Source organism: Sceloporus undulatus, chromosome 7, assembly GCF_019175285.1.
Source record: "Sceloporus undulatus isolate JIND9_A2432 ecotype Alabama chromosome 7, SceUnd_v1.1, whole genome shotgun sequence".
In the NCBI taxonomy this organism is placed as follows: Eukaryota; Metazoa; Chordata; class Lepidosauria; order Squamata; family Phrynosomatidae; genus Sceloporus; species Sceloporus undulatus.
Window position 1 is genome coordinate 44,232,635 of NC_056528.1, and position 21,994 is coordinate 44,254,628.

At 40.8% G+C, this 21,994-nt stretch overlaps 1 protein-coding gene across 5 annotated transcripts; it reads right to left on the minus strand.

Moving 5' to 3' along the window:
* Positions 1 to 21,906, minus strand: LOC121936079 (SLAIN motif-containing protein-like). Of its 5 annotated transcripts, XM_042477876.1 has the most exons (10): positions 21,531 to 21,856; positions 18,321 to 18,422; positions 16,269 to 16,998; positions 13,645 to 13,778; positions 9,931 to 10,080; positions 5,713 to 5,853; positions 3,492 to 3,806; positions 3,250 to 3,384; positions 2,012 to 2,321; positions 1 to 1,003 (listed from the first exon to the last, which is right to left on the minus strand). In XM_042477876.1, the coding sequence occupies exons 3-10, from the start codon at positions 16,976 to 16,978 to the stop codon at positions 946 to 948; spliced, it is 1,953 nt and encodes a 650-aa protein (XP_042333810.1). In that variant the 5' UTR covers positions 16,979 to 16,998; positions 18,321 to 18,422; positions 21,531 to 21,856; the 3' UTR covers positions 1 to 945. The 5 variants fall into 5 exon arrangements, with proteins under 5 accessions (XP_042333810.1, XP_042333808.1, XP_042333811.1 ...); XM_042477874.1 differs by lacking the exon at positions 18,321 to 18,422 and having other exon boundaries at positions 21,763 to 21,906; XM_042477877.1 differs by lacking the exon at positions 18,321 to 18,422 and having other exon boundaries at positions 16,269 to 16,994.
* Between the last annotated feature and the right edge of the window lie 88 nt (positions 21,907 to 21,994).

The following is a 21,994-nucleotide window of genomic DNA, read 5'->3' on the forward strand; positions in this document are numbered from 1 at the left end:
TATTATTAGCCCCTTCAAATTTATTAACTACAATATCAAGTCACATTGGTTAACAAGAAGTAGGGCTGGCAAGGCCAGTTTGTATTCCAAGGTATGACTATGCTCTTGCATTTAGCAAGCTCCAGCAGCAGCAGATTTAATTTAAAAATGAGGTTCCTTCATTGAAAGAGGACATTAGAAAAGACTGGTACAAAAGCCAAAACCAGGATTTTAGCATCTACCATCAAGTGGAGAAGTTTAGGAAGAGAAAAATTGTTATGTACAATTCCAGAAGTGATATCACTACCCATACCAAAAATGTCCCCACCCCTGCCCCAAGACCAAGCAAATGGGTACAATGTGACTTCACTGCAGCTCTACATACCAGAGTCTTAGAGAAGTTGGTGATGCTGCTTATAAGCTGAAGATATTCTGTAACAGGTGACAAATTTCAAGTGTACTAATAGTTATAAATCATTTTCTTTTTACGGTTAAAAAAAACTATACACCTTTTCAGAACAAATAAAAATCCTCTGAGTATCCTAGAAAAGCTAGGTGTTCCAGGTGACATTGGAACGAGTCATTTTTAATTGTTTGCTTCTCCAAACTCTTTTGAAAACAAAACAGCCAATGACCCGATTTTTCAGCACCGCAGGAACTCTCTCCCATGCCTTTCCCCCTTTCTTGTGAGCATCATATATTTAGGTGTGGACATTAGGCAGACAGTGACCTGTATAGCAAGTATAAAAGATGTCACCCGGGCTCATGGCAAGAGCAGCAGGAACAAAAGTCCATCAAGATAAGCAACAGCAAGAGATGGTCCCAGTTCAGAAAAGGATTGTCCTTGGCCGGATGTGGTGGTGATACAGGAGTGGAGTTTTTAAAATCTCCAGCCCAGCCAGCTGGGCTCTTTTCCAACTATCAACCTACCAACAGTTTGCTATTTAGCAGCGTCTTCCGGCTGGCTCAGTAACACCCATCTTTCCAAGAGTCATCAACAGAAACAACACTCGCCTTTGGAAATCTGTTGGAAAACAAACGGAATACTTTAGACAAACATATTTAATGGAATAAAATCCAAACTATATTATCAGAGAACATGTAATATCCATTGCTAGACTGCATCAGGAAATTGAATATTTTGCCATATTAAATGAACTACCAAGTCTATGTAAAACATTCTGAGCGCCACTTCGTAATTTACTTTTTACCAAGGTATAAGAAAATAAATATTGGTAACACCTGTATTTTACTGCATGTCTATATATTCAGAAGCTATAACTGTCAAAAGTTTCTCAGGACATGGATATACAGCCAACATACATAAGTATGTTTCCATACAAGTATATACGCTTTTCCTCTACACCCACAAGATACACATAACAGGTATGAATCAATACTCTGGACTAACTGAAAATGTAATTGGACAGTAGCCTCATGAGGTTGTTTTCAAATATGTGATCTGCAGTGCCCCATATCAAAGTGGAATAGTGATTCAACCTGAAATTATATCAAGAAGAAAACTCAGTGGCCTGCATCCTTAGACCTACATATGTCTTGGGTTGTTGCAGTGCTTAGTATTCTCCTGCTATTTAGTTCAACCTAACCCACCAGACCTCAATGTTCTGCTGCAATAGCCCTCCTGAATATCCTTTCCATGGCTGGTATAGAATTCAGGTGACCAAAGATGTGTCTGGGATGCAGACCATAATATTCATTGAGACCCAAGCTGATATTAACAGAAGATAACCCTCTGTATGGGGTGGACATGGGAGACAGAGGCTTGCTTTTTCTATCTGACTGATGCTCAGAACTTCTTGCAAATTAGGGCCAAATACATTATGTTTTTCCTGATAGTAAGATCTATATTTGGAGCTCTTTATGTTGCAAGGGTAAGGAAAAGTGTAGAGCTCTGGCTTGAATGATATTATCATGCTGGAAGCCAGGACTGCCATTGCAGCCAAATAGTGCAGCCAAGTACTGCTCAATTCTTAGTCTTTTTGCTAATCACAGGCATGCTTTTAGCTCTTACCTCTTGGCTGGCTGGGTCAACTTGCTCTTCAGAGAAGATGGTCCCCCAATTGATATTCTACCTTTAGGCAGGGAATGTTTTGCTCCTCCCGCCATACTATTGTTTCTGGCCATGGAACTACCACTTGGATTAAGTGTAGAAGAGGGTAATTTTCGGACTCTCCCAGCAGGACTGGCATACCCAGGTGCTCTAACTGGCTGCCGTGGTGTTAGGAGAGAGTTGGCACAAGAAGCTGCTTTCATTGGTTGTCTTACTGTTAAGTGGGACTGCCCAGTACTGGAGGAAAAGCGGAGCTTACTTGGGGCCAAACCTTTAAGTGGAACAACAGAGAAGAAACAGTGAATCAGTAAGATTGTACATATAAAATATATATACCTGCTTTTCTGACTGAATGAACAGGAAGACAACATACAAAATCACAAGTAAAATATTAATACATTACAATACAGTACAGGAAGCCCCTGCCTTTTTGATGCCCCATTATTTGGTGACTTGCTCTTTCGACATTCGCGAATTAAAGACAAGTTCCATTAACCCAACAAGGGGTCCACTCATTCATCAGTTCTTCTTACCTATGAAGGCTTGCTTGGGACTGTCGGGGATGCTTTGATTGTGATTTCCTGCATGGCAGGGGGTTGGACTGGATGGCCATTGCGGTCTCTTCCAACTCTATGATTCTATGAAAGTGCTTGTAAAGCAAGCTTAGAAGGGGGAAAAGGCTCCAAGCCAAATGAGAGAACTTGCAAGCAGCATAGACAATCCCAAGCAAGACACCATAATTTTCTCATGCTCATCACATCGGTTCTGCTTTTCTACCTAATCCTATTTCTGGCAGTGCTGTAGTCCCTAACTCATCGGATAAGCAGGAACATCCTGTAATAAAAAAATAATTCAAATGAAGGGCCATAGGAAATGCAGCCATTCATTTTTAGAACAACAGCAGCTCAAAATGCAGCATTGAAAGTTGCATGAAGCGCATGAAGGAGCTAAGTCTACTTCTGGGAAGGAACGCTAAGGCCTAGGCACTGGCTATTGCTGCTACCTCCTTATCTAGAAGCACGAATGGATAGAGGAGCAACTGTCAACCAGCCATTTCAGTGGACATGCACTTGCTTGAAAAACAAGTCATAGCATACCTCTTGGAAGATCACCCAAACTTTCAACCACTGGTATCTCTATCACTTGATTTGTTGAGAAGGGGGCACTAACTGAAATGTTTTTAGTTTTATGGAACTTACTGGCAGATGGCTGCTGCATTCTAGAGAGTCTACTGGGAACCTGCAGATCTGACTCCAAGCTGCGACTATTCCTTACTGATTCCAAAGAGCGCAGACCTGTTCTGGCCAAATTAGGCATGCTGTACCGCAACTCCTCTGTGAAGAAAATGCAAGGTCAGTGAAGAATCCAACTGCTTCACTTACTCAATTGCTGAAGTGAGACATTCTAAACATTGGTAGAGTTCAGCAATAGTATCAAATACCTTCATTCCCAGAATATTTCAGCCTATCTTGCATAGGACTCTGTAATGTTCTCCGAGGAGGACGGATTTGGGAGCCCGTTGCTCTGCCATAGTCTGTGTTTGTGGATGGGGACTGGCACCGTGGTGAGCTGAGTGGGGATGGTGAGTATCTGTGATTGCTGTGATAGGAAAAGGAGCAGTCGTCATCCTCATCTTCCAAACTGTACGTGTCAAAATCCTGGTCACTGTAAGTGCCTCTGCGCAAGGAATGCAAAGAGGCACTGGAACTGCGGCGGGAAACGGAGGCTGAGCTGGAGGCACAATCCTGACGAAGACCTAAAATATTACCAACCACAAAGCACATGTGAATCAAGTTCCTACCCAAAAAATCTTAAGTGATATTTTCCTGTGACATGATGACCCATCATTGGTTACATCAGATAGAAAAACAACCACATATTGCTGCTATGACAACATGGGAGCAACAGCACAGTTATTGTTGTATACTTTAAATGTTATAATATTAATATACTATCTATATTACGAGGTTACAGGGCTGAATAAAACCAATTTGAAACAAATATAATGGCAAGCATTCAGTATTGCTGTTACAGAGGCATAACAGCTCTGTAGTCAGTAAGATTATGTAGTCTTACTGTAAAACCACATAAATGCCATCCCAGCCTACCTTAAGAGCTAACAGCCAGTTTGGGCAAAGGAGACCTGTTCAGCTTACAACTGGGGCATGAGGAGGATTGCATTACCACCCCTCTTCTACTAACAAGCAAAGCTGCAACAATCAAAAGCAGCACTTCTATTGTAAGTCATTCTCACAGCCTTCCTCACTGGCAGGAGATAGGTAGAAACATCCTCCTCCTTTTCCCTGATAGGAAGCTAAATAGACTTCTTTTGCCTGATCTAGCTGCTAGCTCTAAAGCTGGCCTGGGCAAGTCAGACCAGATGTTACTCCCAGCACTCCTCCTTGTTGGTTATACAGGCTACTGGGACCTGCAGCCTTAAGATATCTGGAGGGAGACATGATTCCCACTGCTCTAAGGGATTTGGGGTGACAATTCCACCACATTTTACACTCCTGGTGCTATTTTAGGCCCAGGACCCTTTATTTAATCCTGAAGTACCAGTAAATCAGAAGGCAACATCCCATTTGCTTCCTGGTTAAAGAAGGGTCTCCTTTGGACCTGAAATAAGTCCTAGAAGGGACCCCTCAGCTTTGAGGAAGCCTAGGTGACATCAAATGGCCTTGGGGCCCACATGCTACCCTTTCCCCACTCCTGCCACACACCAGGAGGCTTTAAGCTGAACTGATAATGTCTATTCTTGTTTCAGAATCAGCTTAGTGAAGTTCAAGTGCAAGCTTTCCAAGTGTGAGATAATAAGTGGAACAGTAATAAACAAGTTTACTGAATAGCCTGCGGGCCATTACAAAATACTCAAAACATAGTAATACAACAATGCCACAAACACACATATATAAAATGTTATTATAATGCACTAAGTGCAATAAACCACAATACAATATAGATACATATGAATAGCCTAAACATGCACAGCTTATATACAGACTATACAAATCTAAAAATATACAGTATGTACTAAAAGATATACAAATAAACAGGTAAGAATAAAGTGTTTACACAATCGAACAGTAATGTGTAAGATAGTTACCATGGGAAGTAAAATAGAATTAAAACGGAAGGTAGAAATAACATTAAACATCCGACATCATATGTCACATCTCTTCATCACTCTTGCAATTATGGAACAGTAATACTTTATATCCTTTTTATGTCACTAGATGAGACTGATGTACAGTAGAGTCTCGATTATCCGACATAAACTGGCGGTCTCATAGGTCGGATAGCTGAAAATGTTGGATAATCCGGAGGGTCATAGGAAAAGCCTAGCAATCACTATGAAAAGCCTTCCAACCATTATAAAAATACAAATTGCAAAAATTTTTTGCTTGGAGCCCATTCCGGCTGGGGGCATGGCAAGGGCTCCAAGCCACACCCACTGACCTATCCAACGTCGGATAATCTGGAACGTTGGATTACCGAGAGTCGGATAATCGAGACTCTACTGTAATTTATTCACCACAGACATCTACAGTATCTGCAATCTCACAAGTTGGCAATACATACTACTGTGCTATTTAGAGTGGGAGAAGGCTTATTTGATAGTTTGAAAAATGCAGAAGAGAAAGTAAACTTATACTACGTACTTTCTTCCTGTAAGCGGGCCATAACCTGCACATCGGTCAAGTCTTGTAGTTTGTAGCCCATTGAGATGGAGTCATCTGAGGTGCTGAGTTCACTGTCAACGGAAGACTGAGAGCTCAGTGCTGAATGCATGCCCAAGTAACCTGTAGGAAAATAGCAGGAGAGGGGAAAACCAAAAATAAGAGCTACAAACTGTTTTAAAAATCCAAAAACCTAGTTTCTCCAGCCATGAAGTCCGCCTGATCTTTTCAAATTCAGACATAGCAGGGATTTAGACAACAACTCAACTTCCTCCAAGAAATTTTCTGAGTGCCAATTTTGGCCATATTTCATAGTGAACAAGTGGTTATATATTAAATTAATTGGAACAAACTGGGCAAAAGAGAAGAACAGGTTTTCCCTCACCCCACCAAGGGCTCACTAACAATGAGTTATTAACCTTTAGTGAGGTACTTTATCCTACCTGATCTTCTCCAACACATTTTGTGGGGCATATGGGGCTAAAATATAACATACTGTGTGTCCAGTGCCTCACCTGATTATCCATTAGAAGTAATGATTTCCATTAGGTAACCAGTTGAGTTGCTATTTACCATGTCCTGGAACATTTTCAAGGAAGTAGGAGCTTACCTAACAATCAGGAACCAAAGCTAATTATATGGCAGGATTCAAGTGACAGGATGTGCATTCAGATCCTAACTCTTAATTCCTACAGACTAAACACAGAGAGTAGTCATCATGCTTATTTCATAGAAAGTAATTAAAATTACTAAGGCAACACAGGGACTAACTAGACAAGATGCCATTCCTGTAATGAACAATTATGCCATCATATGGTTTGGGAAGCTTTAACCCTTTCCTCATTCCACTTTGAACCAGAAGTCCAATCCTTATTATTTGCAAATGCAGATCCAGACTTTCAATGCAGATCTGGAATGCAGTGAGGAAGCAAGAAGTTATGGCCATAATATCCCATTATACCAGGCTTCAGTCATTAACCCACTACAGTTTGCTTTAAAACCATTCATGCAATTGAGTATAAAACAGAGACCACCTTACTTTATGCTGTAGAGGTCTGCAAATTAACTACATAAATCAAGCCAATTCTGAGCACACATCCAAATGCTAAGGTAAGCTGATCAGTCAGTAGTGTGCACATACTTGTACTGTATGTATTTGCATCATTCTTTAATCCATAGTATTATGCTAGAATTTTAAACATGCTATGTTAAGATCTGGATCCTCTTTTTTCAATTAAATGATCTCAGCATCTGTTCGACTCTATCAGGAACAGAAGGACCGCTGCCTGCTTAGCTAGTAAGCAACCTTCAAAGGATTCAGGTAAAGTCAAAATGTCCAAAAGTAAGTAAATAACAAAACTATGAACCACAGGTATAGCAAGCAAGGTAAGATACAGTTAAAAACTGCAGAAGAGTATGGGCCCAAACAGACAGGCCAAAATAAAGCTGCTTCGGGTCACTTTGGAGGTATGCTGTTTAAATGCTGCATGCGTCCTAAGAGGCCAGAAGCTGCGCCAAAACCACACTCCAGTTCTAAAGACTAGAGCGCAGCTTTGGCACAGCTTCTGGCCTCTTAAAATCCATGTGTCATTTAAACAGCATACCTCCAAAGTGACCTGAAGCAGCATTATTTTGGCCTGTCTGTTCGGATCCTGTATCAGGAATCCTTAACTCATATCTTGTATACACACATACCTTCATAGCCTGCTCACCAAATGGAACTTGAGTGGTTGCAATAATATTAGAAAATCAGGGACTTGCCTTGAGAATACATCTCCAGCTTGTTCACTACCCTGGAAGACTCTTTTTAACAATTTTCCCACACAACCAGTATGAAGTTATGACAGTCCATATGTATACCCAAAACATAGTTGTTGTTTTTTTTAAAAAACGAGGACAGATCTTCTGCTATTTTTTCTGCATTTCAGGGGAAAGAGAAAAGTCAATAGCTCCCAATCCCAAAATTCAATGCGAAGTTCCCCTAAAAAAAATGTCAGTGTTACAACTTCCACCCATCCATTCCTTCCATATGTATGTGTGTGTGTGTGTATTCCAATGGTTGTCTCAAGAGGTGAAGTCCACTAGCATCAACAGGACTATAGACACGTCTCAATTTTATCACTGTTGTAGACTTTGACTCATGTGACCCTGTGGATGTTCCTGTCCTTGTCTGCTCTGCTCAGGTCCTGTAGGCTCAGGCCCATGATCTTCCTGATTGAGTCTAACCATCTGGCATGTGGTCTTCCTCTCTTTCTACTGCCCTCTAGCTTCACCAGGATCATTGTTTCTTCTAATGATTCATTCCTTCTCAATTTAGTCATCCCGGCTTCCAGGGAGAATTCTGGCTTAATCTGTTCAAGGACCCATTTGTTTGTCTTCGTGGCCATCCACAATATCTTCAGCACTCTTCTCCAGCACATCTCAAATGAGTGATTTTCCTTTTATCAGCCTTTTTCACTTTTCAACTCTCACATCTGTACATTGTGATGGGGAATACAATGGCTTAAACTATTCTCAATTTAGTGTTCAGAGTTATATCTATGCACTTTATGATCTTGTCTAGTTCTTTCACAGCTGCCCTTCTCATTTCTAGTCTCCTTCTGATTTCTTGACTGCAGTCTATTCTGATCTATATTTAATCCAAGGTATGGGAACTCTTTAACTATTCCAGTTTTCTCGTTATCTATGATAAATTCTCGTAGCTCTTCCCTGGTCATTATTTTTGCTTTCTTAATGTTTAGCATTAAGAATATCTTGGCACTTTCCTCCTTGACCTACTTCAGTAATTGTTCCAGGTCTACGTTCCTTCCTCTGATCTTTACTCCACATGCCTCTGACTCTAAGCCTGTTGTGCGAACAGTATTTTCTGCATACAGGTTGAATAAAAGGGGTGATAGTATGCAATCTTGCCTTACCCCTTTGCTGAGTGGAAACAATTCTGTTCCTATGTATTCTGTTCCAACAGCAGCCTCATTTGTCTTGTGCCAATTTACAGCATTTGAAATTTACTGCACACTGTTTCTCCGGGAATACAGAAATAAATGAAAGTCTCATCCTCAGTGCATAGGAGGAGAAAGCAAGTGCAGTCTTGGTGCTTCTGGAAGGAAAGGGTTTACTTTGCATTCTTAGAAGGAATCTTTGGGGGGGGGGGTGTTGGAATCTTGCCTTGGAGGATGAGGGGCATGAAAAAACTGGAACCTTAGGGCTTTTAGTACAGCTGGAAGGGCCTTCCTCTGCTTGCTTAGGTAGGATGTGAGCAACTGGAGTCTTATTGACTGGAAGGGTTTCTCTAGACTGGAAAGGGTAAGCTCGAATGTTTCATATGATTTAGACTTCTTTCAAATTGATGACAGGTTGAATACCCAGGTCCACTGAACACTTACTGGCCTTATGGAATTGGCTCCCCCATTAATATCAGTATCAATTTAAGTCACAAGTCCAGGAACACAATCCTAATGTAAATCAAGACTTATGTGTACTTGTTTATCTGGTGGATAAATGCCCCAGATACCTGTCTCCTTTCCACCCCAAATATCACAGAAATATTCTGACAGCCTCTTATTTTGGATCTGATTTGGACCATCAAGCACAGAGTAATTCATTAGCTTTTAAATACTGAAACTGAACACAAGTTCTGAACTTGAAAAACCAATAGCGCAGCAACATCAAATGAGGGATTATTCCAAGCATGTGTTAAGAGGATTTATCTCAAGGACAAGGATGAAGAAAGTGGTCTGGTTGTAGTCTTGCCTCCAATGCGTACTATTTGCCACTCTAGAGAAACCATGATTGTTAATGTGTTTTCAGAGTCTATGTGGGCCAAACTGTCACACGTTTATCATCCCATGCCTGCACACATGCCAATCGAATCCATGTGAAACACAGAAGAGCTTTCACACATGCAAGTTAGAGTAGCAAGTCTTTAAATAAACACAAAGCATGGGGGCAAATTATCAGAGGAAAGCCTTATTTAAACAAGAGGCTCCAGCCGGATACTGTCCTAGTCAAATGCCCTGGGAATGAAACCTCTGTAGAAATAATTAGGAGCTTTTAGAATTAGCACAAACAGGCAACCAAAACTAAACAAGACACTTTCCAGAAACACTAGGCAAAGGGAAAGAAAACATACACAGCTGAAGATGCCAAATCAGCCCCCAACCCCTCATGCATTCTTTGAAAGTCCCCACTGCCATGCCATACCTGAGCTGCCACAAGTTAGTAGCGATTTGTTAGTTGATTTGTAGTGCCCAGGAGAGTTTAGTGCACTGCTACAGGACCCTGTGTCTGTATTCAAGTTATGCACACTTGGAGAGGCCAGTGGACTGCAATACAGGGATTTCCACCTACTGGCTAGAGGGAAATACAAGAAAGCCATGAAACATTACTTCTTTAAACACTGATAGTAAGGGGAGGAGACAGAAAAGGTCAAACTGTATTTGCATGTGTAACATATCAGACATACTCACCCCCGAGTTTTGATACGAACCAATTAGGGGTTAGAACAAAGAAAGACAATTATCAGTTACTTAATTAAAGTTCTCTCCCTCAGTTAATACTGCAAGCTTGAGATTGTTAACAAGGTGACTGCTGCTGTCTGATTTTGCAATACTCATCTTTTACAATGCTGGTACACTCAGGACAACTTAGAAGGTTATACTGAAACAGTGAATCCCAGGCAGATGAGAAGAAAAGCCATCCAGGTAGAAGAACGGTCACTCTCCCCATAGAAGGGATCCAAGATGTCCCATCTTGCACACCTGGAATTCTGGAACTGTAAACTCACACATGACTCATACATTTTCCTCTTGAGCAGTTCTGAGAAAGAACTGTCAATCTCCATTCAGTGCAGCTACTGTACCATTAACATTTACACTAGTAGAGCAGCCAGCCTATCCTAGCCAGCAAGAAGAGCTTTGGTCCCCACTACTATGTCACAGCATTTATGGCCATGCTATAAAATACAAAAGGGCATTCCATATGAGAGAGCAGAAAGTGGGGCCAGGTGCAGGTATAGTGGTCTCTTGGGAGTGATTCTCCATGCAGAATGGGGAAAGGCCAAAAGATATGGTTCTCCTCACAATGTTCCATTTAGATATTGTCATAATGCAGTTTTGGAGGCCATGCAACAAATGGCAGAAACCAGAAAGAATATTCCCAAGGTGCTTGGCACAAAGACATTAATATCAAAGAAAAGATTTATATCATTAGCCATACCTGAGATCAAAGAGAAGTTCATACAGAGAGTTTAAAGAAGAGTGGTGTTAATACACAGAACAATCAAGCTCTATTTTGAATCATCTTGTCCTTAAAATCCCTCAGTTCAGAACTGTCCCTCATACATAATGGTCACTTAGATTCTTTGAAAGCTAAGTAAATGTCTTCTACAGAGACCAACTCAACCATAAAATGGAAAACAGTAGCATAAACAGTATAAAAATATTTCAGCTCCTTTGTTTCCCCCATTCTCCTCCTAATAACTCAAGACTAAGCTATTGGAAGATTAAATTATTCTTTTTTACCCAGTATATATTTAAAGCCATTTTGAAAACAATGAGATTAACATTTGGCCACAAGCAGCAGGGAATTATACCGCATGCATGCCTCTCTGAACAGTTTGATATGATGCCAAGTGACAAAACTAGGCTTTGGAAAGATGTGTCTTTCTCTCCACTCTCTAACCACAAGAGCCTACCCTGTATTCTACAGCTGGCTTTATTTAGGCTAACCACAATGCTGTGCCATGATGGGAGGAAAGGGCTGTGGAAAAAGTTGGGGGGCAGGGGAAACATTTCCAAGTTTTATTATGAACAAACAGGAAACCAAAGGGATTGAGGGTGGGTGAGAGAATGTAAAAATCTCTAATGAAGTATGCTTAAATAAATATTGTTAACACAGCCAACACACAATGATGTAAGTCACCATTGTGGAATATACAATTTGTTTTTGTCTTATATGATCTAAGAGCAGGAGTCTGTGGCATGACACCAACTTCGAAATGCATTTTTACTCTTCGTGCCTCCTTCAATTTCTTCGATTTTCTGCATCATATGAAAGCTACTGATGAATGCCTGAACACACTCTCATACACAAATTAAGGAATTAACATATGAAAACAGCTAAAATGTTTGTTTCAATACATACAAAACTTTGCTTTTCTGAATTCCATTAAGTTCAGAACCAACTATAGATCTTTCAAATGCCAATTCTAGATTAGCTCCAGATGTACAGTTGTACAAATGGTAGAATTCAAAGATATAGCTGTGTTATTCTGTAGAATCAGTATGTAGAGAGATCTTGTAGCACCTTTGAGACTAACTGAAAGATGTTGGCAGCATGACCTTTCATAGACTTAAGTCTACTTCCTTAGATGAATTTAGACTAAATGCATCTGAGGAAGTAGACTGACGCCTACAAAAGCTCATGCTGCCAACTTCTTTCTTTCAGTGAGTCCCATAGGTCCTACAAGATGTACAAATGGTCTAGCAATAAGCTTCTCTGCCCTTCTCCCCACTGTCTGCCTGAAAATATTAAGAGAGCTGGAGACCCTGGGCGGATCTCCAGAAATCTGACAGAAGCACCTTCTCTCAGCATCGATAAAAGACAAGTCCTGGATCTAATAATGTGTAGAGAAATACATTGAGTTATTAATTTAAAGGAATTTTATTTACTGGGATGGAACAGAATATAAATTAGAGCTTCTAGCATTTTAAATATTTTATGTTATTTGATGACACTCTTAAGAGTTTTTTTCAACTGAAAGATGGCATAAAAATTATAATAAAGGCTAACTTATGCATCTGCAGTTATTACGAATGATGGGGAAAGCAATAAAAGGATCTCTGGCTTTCTCTCTGTATATGAACACTGATGCTTCATATTGTTTAAGTCTGACCTTCCTTTTATTTACTATTCTTATTTTTCCAACTGATAAACTATTTCTATGTGTTAACAGGCTGCTGCTCTATCTGTAACAGTGGATTTATTTGCAATAATTTTAATTATAAAATGTCATCTAAATTATGAAATGCCATTTAACATGTGGCTTTTTTTAGAAGAACTGTCTGGTGAAACTGCAATATTAAAAAAGAAAAAGATTCCCTTGTGATTTGAGGACAGTGTTTTAAAAGTATTCACATGTTGTGTGAGATTACTAAAGTTGTTTCCCTAGTATCATTGTGAAAACAGCCATCTTCAGCCCAAGGATCAAGTAAACCATCTTGTCTTAAGCAAACTTAGGAAGATTATCGCTATGGCTTCTTCTCCAGCCATTAGTACTAATGCAATCTGCTTTAAATTCCAGCAAGAAAATGCTAAAGAGCAAAGCAAAAGATCAGGATATCATGACTGACTTAAACACATTCTGTTGCAGGTTTTTAGTACAGTATTAATTTACATTCATTTAGTTCCAAGAATTCAGTATTCAGCTAAACACAGCTAATCCGAGATTTCAGTATTTAGACTGGGAAGGGCTAAACTGTTCAACTCAAATTTAAAATAGGATGAGTCTCCCTTATCTGGAAAATGTAAAATCCAAAATCATCTGCATGAGTGGCTGAAATAGTGACATCTTTGCTTTATGATGGTTCAATGTACACAAACTTTGTTTCATGCATAAGATTATCAAAAATATTGTATATAACATTACCTTCATACTATATGTATAAGTATAGATGAATGTCGTGTTTAGACTTCAATCCTATTTACAAGATACCGCATTGCGTATATGCAAATATTCTAACACCCAAAACACTTCTGTTCCTAAGTATTTTGGCTAAGCCAACCTGTAAAGTGTGTTTATTAAGTTAAAAGATGTTAAGCTAAATGATGGGATTCTGTTCTTCTTTCTCAGTGGTGACACAAGGCCACTTGTAGACATATTATACTCTAATACGTTTCCGTATACAGCTCACCTACCTTGGTCAAGTCTGCCGATCAGGGTACGGCAAGCTGCCTCTGTCTCTGGACTGGGATTGTCCAACACCTGCCTACACCATTTCAGAGGCGATTCCTTTTCACTGGTTGATGGCTTTCTTGGAGAGACATACAGCCTTAAGCAGAATGATGGGAGGTTTAAGATGTCAGATCAGCAAATAAAATACATTTCAGCCTGCACACTTTGTATTCTGATTAAGAATTCAGCAATAACTAAATGTCCTCCATTCATTGCACTATATATGAAACAAGTAGGCCCACCAAGCCATTTCTTATCCACAGTACTATATGAACTTGGGGAGGTCTGTTAAGACCCAGTAAATGATGGTGCTACAACAAAGAATGATATAACTGTAACTTTCGTCACGTCAAGCAGCTTATGGTTAGAACAGATAAGAGATGTGGAAAATGTGTTTCAGTAAAATACCAAACGGTTCATTTTAAGAAGTGCTTAAAGCTTGCTTCAGATTATGAAGACTGTAAATTCTTCAGACGGACTGCACATGCAAGAGAGAAAATGCATCTATAGATAAGAAGGGTAGGAAAAAGTTATGGGAATTTCTAAATTTCAGTGTTGTCCTCTACTATTGGCACTTTAGAGAAAGAAAGAAAAAAGTACTTCATGATTTAGCTGAAGGGAAACTTTAAAAAAAACAACTCTTTAAATTCATCCATCTGCTTCTGAATGGGAAAACATGTATATTGTTCTTTTAAGGCTTACAGAGTTCTGTATGACTGCTAATCTGTTGCTAAACAATAAACACATTTCTATTGTTTTTACTCCAGTCAGGCAGTACTCAAAACATTCTCTTATCAAATATTTGACGCAGGGGCGAGGCAGACAGCTGGAAAGGAGCAGCCAGAGGCCCCTCCGGCCGCGATGGGGCTGAGACAGCGGTGACCGCATGGCCTGCTTCCAAAGTGGGCCACCACCGCAGGTCCTAATGCATGCTGCACAGGAGCCGGATTAAAATGGACCCTTTTTGATCCAGTGCAAAGGACCAGCCCAATCGTGGCTGAAGCGGCTTCTTGTCACTCCTTTCTGGCCATCTGCCTCACCCCTAAAGTGTCTTTTGAGCCACAGTACAGTGGACCCTTGTTATATGCTGGGGTTTGGTTCCAAGATCCCCCGTGTATAACAAAATCTGTGTATGCTCAAGTCCCATTAAATATAATGACATAGCAAAATGGTGTCCCTTATAAAAAATGGAAAACCAAGGTAAATTTATACTTTTTTGGAACATTTTCAAACCATGTATGCTTGAATCCGTGTATAAAAAAATCCGTGTATAAGAAGGGCCGACTGTATAATGAAGTGGTTTTACCACAATGATTTAAGTACCTCATTTTTATGAAGTTACCTTTCAACCTTGAATTCTCATTAGTATCTCTCTCTCTCTCTCTCTCTCTCTCTCTCTCTCTCTCTCACACACACACACACACACACACACACACAAAGAAAGAAAATCCTTGATAGTGAGGAACAATGAGCTATGGCAATAGAATATCCTAGCACATACGTTTAACCAGGCATTTTACTGGTAAGCAGTGGGTGATATGACATTGCTTCAATAGAGAATAAGGAAGTCTCATAACTCCCCGAAGGATAAAATACCACCTTTCAGTATTAGGTAACTGCAATATTACTATGCAATCAACAACCGCCATCAATGCCATTAACCACTTCTGCATTACTAATAGACATGGATAGTTCTAAGTAATTTCTTAATTATTTCAATGGCACAATATTTTTTTTAACATACATCAGTTCTCAAAATAATTATTTCACAAGAGATTAATATACATCTTTTCCCAGCAATTATATTCCATACAAAAAACAAGAGAGGTTTACAAAATTAGCTCTCTCTTGCCCTCAGATAGTAGCTTAAGATCAAGTCACACAAATTGACCACAATCAAATGTCAGTTCCAACTATTAACTATTAAATCAGCTGAATTTACCTAAGTGTTGATTTAACAAGTTCCCATTGACTCAGCGAGTCAACTCATTCTAACTGGGATTTAGGCCTTTGTTTTATTATCTGTACATTTAAAATATTTATGTGCCACATAATTATGTAGTAACAGGACTATACATTAAAGAAACAGCCATCAATACCTGCATCAAGTCTGTCACTCATGTGTAAAGAACTCCTGGCTCCCCAAACAGAATGTCCTGCCAACACTTCTCTGAAAGGTTCCCAAGCTCAGCTTGTGTCTTTTTTAATCATTCGCAGCAGAGCCTGGGGTAGTCTCTTCCTCCTTCACAATAATATACAATGTACTGTACCTATGTATATCCTCACTATACAACTGTTCTCTGATGGCCAGTGAGACTCAACTTTTGTTTATGTCTTTATGAATGTTTCTCTCTTGCCCAATTTGATCTGTCTGCTTTCTGAGCAATTCTGAATGACAGTCAAAGTGTCTGCCTTTTGCTCTGATTTTACACTTGCGAAAAGTTGCTAACAGTGACAAACTTTGGCTTACTCTGTTTGGACAAGGATTAAGATCTTGATTTTTAACCTAACAGAAATTAATGCTATAATCTGTTGCCCTCTTAGTAAGAATCTTCTTGAATTACCCAGAATTTAACCAAGTACATACCAGCTATCATCTTCAACACTACCACTCTCAAGTTCTAATACTTCCACTTCATCCAGAGTTGTCTTCTTCAAGAGGTTGTCTACATTTGCACTCCCTTCACTCATTCTCGAAACTGGCTCAACACCTTCAGTGGCGAAGCCCTCTACCAGCACTGTGCTGTCACAATCCCAATTGGAAAAGTCATTTGTGTCAGCATCACTAGACTGCATTTCCACATTGCTTGCAAAGTCAGTCTTGGAAGGTTCTCTCTCAGAACCACTGGCAGAGTTATGCTGCACCACTGCATCTACGTCATTTTTCAAGAACTCACCACACACTTCTGCTTCTGACCTCATTTTACTTAGTGCTGAATGCAGGTCTGCCACTATCTGTAGTTCCTGCTTATCCATCAGTGTGTTGATGCCATTATTAATTTCCATCCCATTGAGCCTGGAATTGCAATTATCCACTCCAGCGCCAGCTTGGCTCAGCACATTCGCCTCTGGCAAACTTCGGAGACTTCTAGTTCTCAACTGCTGATTCTGGAGCTCGAGCCTCCTTACGAGTTCTTGCAGTTTCCGGACCTCTTCCAGCTCAGGGCCCACCTGGTCAGCCACTGGTTCTACATCTGGACCCATCACAGAGTTCTCAGTCGAAACTCGGCCCAGTTCATTTCCAAGACTGTGATCTGGCTGGATTATAGGGGCACTCCCAGGAACAACCATCTTCATGGAACCCCTGAAGAGTCTTGCTAAAGAAAGGTACGAAAATATGTTTTTTAACAACAACAACAAAAGTAGTGTACACATCTAAACTTAATATACCTGTTCTCCTCAAAACTTAAGGGAAACAAGAAGCATAAAGTCAGGGAATCTGAAAGCAGTTCATCTGCAAGGATAGTATCTGAACTGTTTACATAGACAAACTACATGTTCCCAGTACAAACAGCGGACATGATCAGTGCTACAAAAAAGGCAACTAATCTGCATCCAGCATGTAAGCACATACTAATAATTTGTATATACCAGATGCTCTGTAATCCTCCTGCCTTCACGTGGAAATAACTGCAGGAAGACAGCTTTAGTTTAGTTCCGTGAAGCCAATTTGCAAATGATAAGACCAATGCTCATTTGTCTAATATTTCTGGTCTAACTGGCAATGGCTGCAGGCAAAATCTGCCTCGTTAAAGATTGCAAGACAACTGAAGTTGAATTGATCTTTCGAATAAAACTTGGAAGGACTTCTAAATAACCAGCAGCTCAATTTCTGGTGCTCAAGAATTTTGCAGCAAACTCCAGACCTGGGAGAGGCGGGAAAATATAATAATAATAATAATAATAATAATAATAATAATAATACAGTGGATCCTTGTTATATGCTGGGGTTTGGTTCCAAGATCCCCCGTGTATAACAAAATCCGTGTATGCTCAAGTCCCACAGAATATAATGACATAGCAAAATGGTGTCCCTTATAAAAATGGGAAATCAAGGTAAATTTATACTGTTTTGGAACATTTTCAAACTGTGTATGCTTGAATCCGTGTATAAAAAATCCGTGTATAAGAAGGGCCAACTGTAATAATAATAATAATAATAATAATAAATGAAAATGTATCTCTGTCTCCACTACAAAAAGTCAGTACAGGACCTGTCTTTGCCAATAGATCCTGTACTAGAGCAGCCAACATACTAGAGCAGCTGCAATATGATTTTAAGGAGGTAACTTCCTTGTATTGAGACTGTTAGTCTCTCTGCATACTGACTCTATAGACTAATGCAGCTACATCTTTGAATTCCTTGTACTGAATTGACAGTTGGTTCTATGTGCTCAACCTGAAGAAAGGAACACTGAGCATATGAAAAAATATGGAAAATGATGTTGCTACCTCCCCAGATATTCACATTTTCGTAACCCGAGGCACCACTGTATATACATGGAAGCTTCTAACAAAAACATTGCGACTCTCTTCCCCTGCAGCCGCTGGAAAACATTTAGAATGTTCCTTGTCATAAACCACTGAACAAAATCTCTTATACAATACATTGTATTTTTGGAAAACTAGTTATACGTACACAAAATCTTTTTGACTGGTCTGAAGTTCAGTTCTCATCTACAAATGGAATGGTTATGTTGACACAAAGAAGGGTGTATATGGAACCACCTCTGTCAATAAACTTTAAACAGAGAGCATAAGTATACAGGCGCGCATAAGAATGATGCCATGCAGCACACACTCATGCTCATTACCATCATTCCTAATTACAGATGCTGTGATCCAAAGAGGAATGCATGAGGAAATGCAGAACAACAAAGTCACTCTTTGCCATTATTACTATATTAAATGGTCTTTCAACTAGTAAGGCTGTTATTAACTTAAGATAAACACATTTTCCATGCTGCGCTGCTCAAGTTTACAAGTCTTGAGAAATCAAACAGCTAAACTCCTAAAGGTTCTGTTTTAAAACTATCAGTATAATCTCAATTTATGTATGTCATCCGGAATAGGGAAGCTCACACTTACTTTAAATAAAACCACTACTCCAGAACTGAATTCACTCTAATGTAAGGAGCACTGAACATGATGTTAAATATAACTTTCATTAGAAAGAAGAAGAAAACAGCCACTTATGACTGAAAACACACACTAAAGAAAATCAGTGTTTAGAACAGGCCATCAAATACTAATGCTCAGTCACTGACTGCCATCACAAGAGGGTTAGCCTACCATCTGATGACTACTGTATAAGGCAGCATCTATCATCAAACCATGAAATATTAAACCATTCACATCAAATGCCAGGTATCAGAAGCTCTACAAAATACGGCAAGTTCTTTTTCTTCCATCTCTGCCAGCTGAAACACAACCTGTTCTCTTCCCTTGAAAGAAAGAGCCAAAACACTCAAAATGCATCAGGGAACTTTCCAAAGAGCAACAAATGCCGAGCTTTTCCCAGTGCATTTAAATCTCTTCCTATGGTTTCTGTCTCAGCAAAAAAAGCAAAAGTGGGTTCTGTCATACATTAAAAACAAAACAGGACAATCCTAATAGGGTCTCCGTTTCTATCAACTGTATATCAGTCCTGAAGAGGAAAAAAGAGAGAGATCACTTGAAGTAGATTTACTTCTCTTCAGTTTTAAGCCTTTAGTTCTGCTTTAAGCGGGCAGCAGCAATCAAGCAGAAACTGGTATTCATTTCTTACCCATCAATTTCTGCCCCTTAAGATCTACTTAAACCCTGCAGCCACATTTCTCCATTCTTCTGAACAGACAAGTCCTTACCAGCCCATCTGTCAAGAGAGAACCAGTCACAACAGCAGCCGCCTGGTCTGAATGGATGTCCTCATGGACCAACAAAGCAGCTTGAAGAAACCCAGAGGAGGAGAACCATCACCCATGCAAAAACCTCCCCCCCCCCAAAAAAAAAGCAAATAAGGAGTTACACTAGAAGCAAGAGATGGAGCAGACACCCAAAGTAGTCACCATCCCCCCTTCATTGGGAGAGAGGCAAGTGCTTTGCCCAATGCCCTCAAAACAATTAGGAAGGGATTTTCTAACCACTGAAAAAGACCAATGGATAGGTCCTAGAATAGGTCTGAACTCTCCCTGAAAGCAAAGATGACTAAGCAGTTGTATTTTGGCCAGACAGTGGAAGGAAGGACTCACTAGAAAAGACTACAACGCTTGGTAAAGTGGAGACCATACTCCAGATGGATGTTGCTGTTTGTTCATTGCCTTCAAGTCAACCTCGAGTCATGGCAACTCCGTGGATGAGACATCTCCAAGATCCACTGCTCTGCTCAGGTCCTGCAAATTCATTCCCTGATCAAGTCTATCCATCTAGCTTGTGGTCTTCCTCTCTTTCTGCTTCTTTCCATCTCTATTACCACTGCAGTGGTCCCTCCGCCTTCACTGGGGTTAATAAGGGTGAAAATGTGAAAAACCGCAAATGAAAAACCGCTATTCTTTGTAACTGAGAGAACACCCCCCTCTAGGAATCTGCAGGTCCTCCAGTGCAACTCTATGGTCAACATCTGCTAGAATCATGCTATAAATGCCTAGAGTAGTGTTTTCTCTAGGAACTTTAGGTTCTCCAGCACAACTCTATGGTCAAACTTCCAGCAGAGTTGCACTGGAGGACCTAGAGATTCCCAAGGAGAACATATTAACCAAAACTGGAAATAATCAAAGCCGCAAAAGTCAAAACTGCAAATGTGGCGGCCAACCATATTGTCTTTTCCAATGAGTCATGTGTCTCATGATGTGGACAAAGTACGACAGCTTTCGACCCATGGATACCCTGTGAATGAGAGACCTCCAAGCCCCCCTTGGTCCTCAGCAGTCTTTTTGAGGGAAGGCCACCAGCAAGATGTATGGCGGCACTCCCTGAATGGGACACACTAAAACAAAGGACAGTACTTGCCCATAAGGAAACCATACTTGTCCATAGAGAATCACTGGAGAATACTGGCCCATTGAGAATAACGGGAGTACTTGCCTATAGAGAATCATTGGGAACTACTTGTCCAATGATTCCCCAATGTATACTCCAATGATTCTCTATGAGGAAGTATGGTCTCTCTATGGTCAAGTATTTCCCAATAATTCCATATGGGATAGTAATCTCCAATCATACCATATGGGAAATATTTGCCTATTATTCTGTATGGGCAACAATTCCCCAATGCTTCCCTATGGGCCAATATTCCCAATGCTTCCCTATGGGCCAATATTCCCAATGTTTCCCTATGGGCCAATATTCCCAATGCTTCCCTATGGGCAACTATTCCCAATGCTTCCCTATGGGCCAATATTCCCAATGCTTCCCTATGGGCCAATATTCCCAATGCTTCCCTATGGGCCAATATTCCCAATGCTTCCCTATGGGCCAATATTCCCAATGCTTCTCTATGGGCCAATATTCCCAATGCTTCCCTATGGGCCAATATTCCCAATGCTTCTCTATGGGCCAGTATGGTTTCCTTATGGGCCAGTTGTACCATTTGTTTTAATGTGTCCTTCCCTGAGTGCCTCCTCTTAATGCCCCATTCCCCCCAAAAAGGGGGCAGGCCCCAGGACCCCCCCCCCGTCTTTCTCCAAAGAGAGAGGAATAAATGCAGAAAGGACAATAAATTGGGGGGGAGGTCTCTCCCCCCACACACACACACACACAACACAACACACACACCCCATGCAAAAGGGTCGAAAGGTGAAGCATTGAGGGGGGGGAAGGAAGGAAGAGTGTAGGGGGGGGGGGGGGAGGGGAGGGGGTCTTCCATCCTCACCTGCTCCATTTTGGATAAAAGACCCCAATGGCCGAGGAAGGAGGAGCAGAGCCGGGCTTTCTGTGGCAGAGGGCGGCGAAGGGATGGCGGGGAGCGCTTGGAGGAGACAAGAGGCGCCTCAGGACCGTTGGCCGCCCTTATTCTCTCCTCCACAGACCCCGCGCGCGCTCCCGCTTCCCCGCCTCTTTCCTGAAGCGCGCGCACGTTTCTGGCCCCCCATTTTTCTCCATACCTGCCTCGTCCCCGCGCATGCGCTCTCTCTATCTCGCTCCTCTGTGTGTGTTTCTCTCTGTCTCTCAATCGTTTTGTTCGGCTGCCGCTGTTTTGTGTCCGCGCGGCGGCGGCGGCGGCGGCGCGCGAGCCAACTCCGCCGTCTCATTGGCTGCCGCTACTGTTATATTTGCATAAAGGGGAGGGGGATTGGGAGGGGATTGACGAATCAGAAAGAGGAAGGAGGGAGGGGA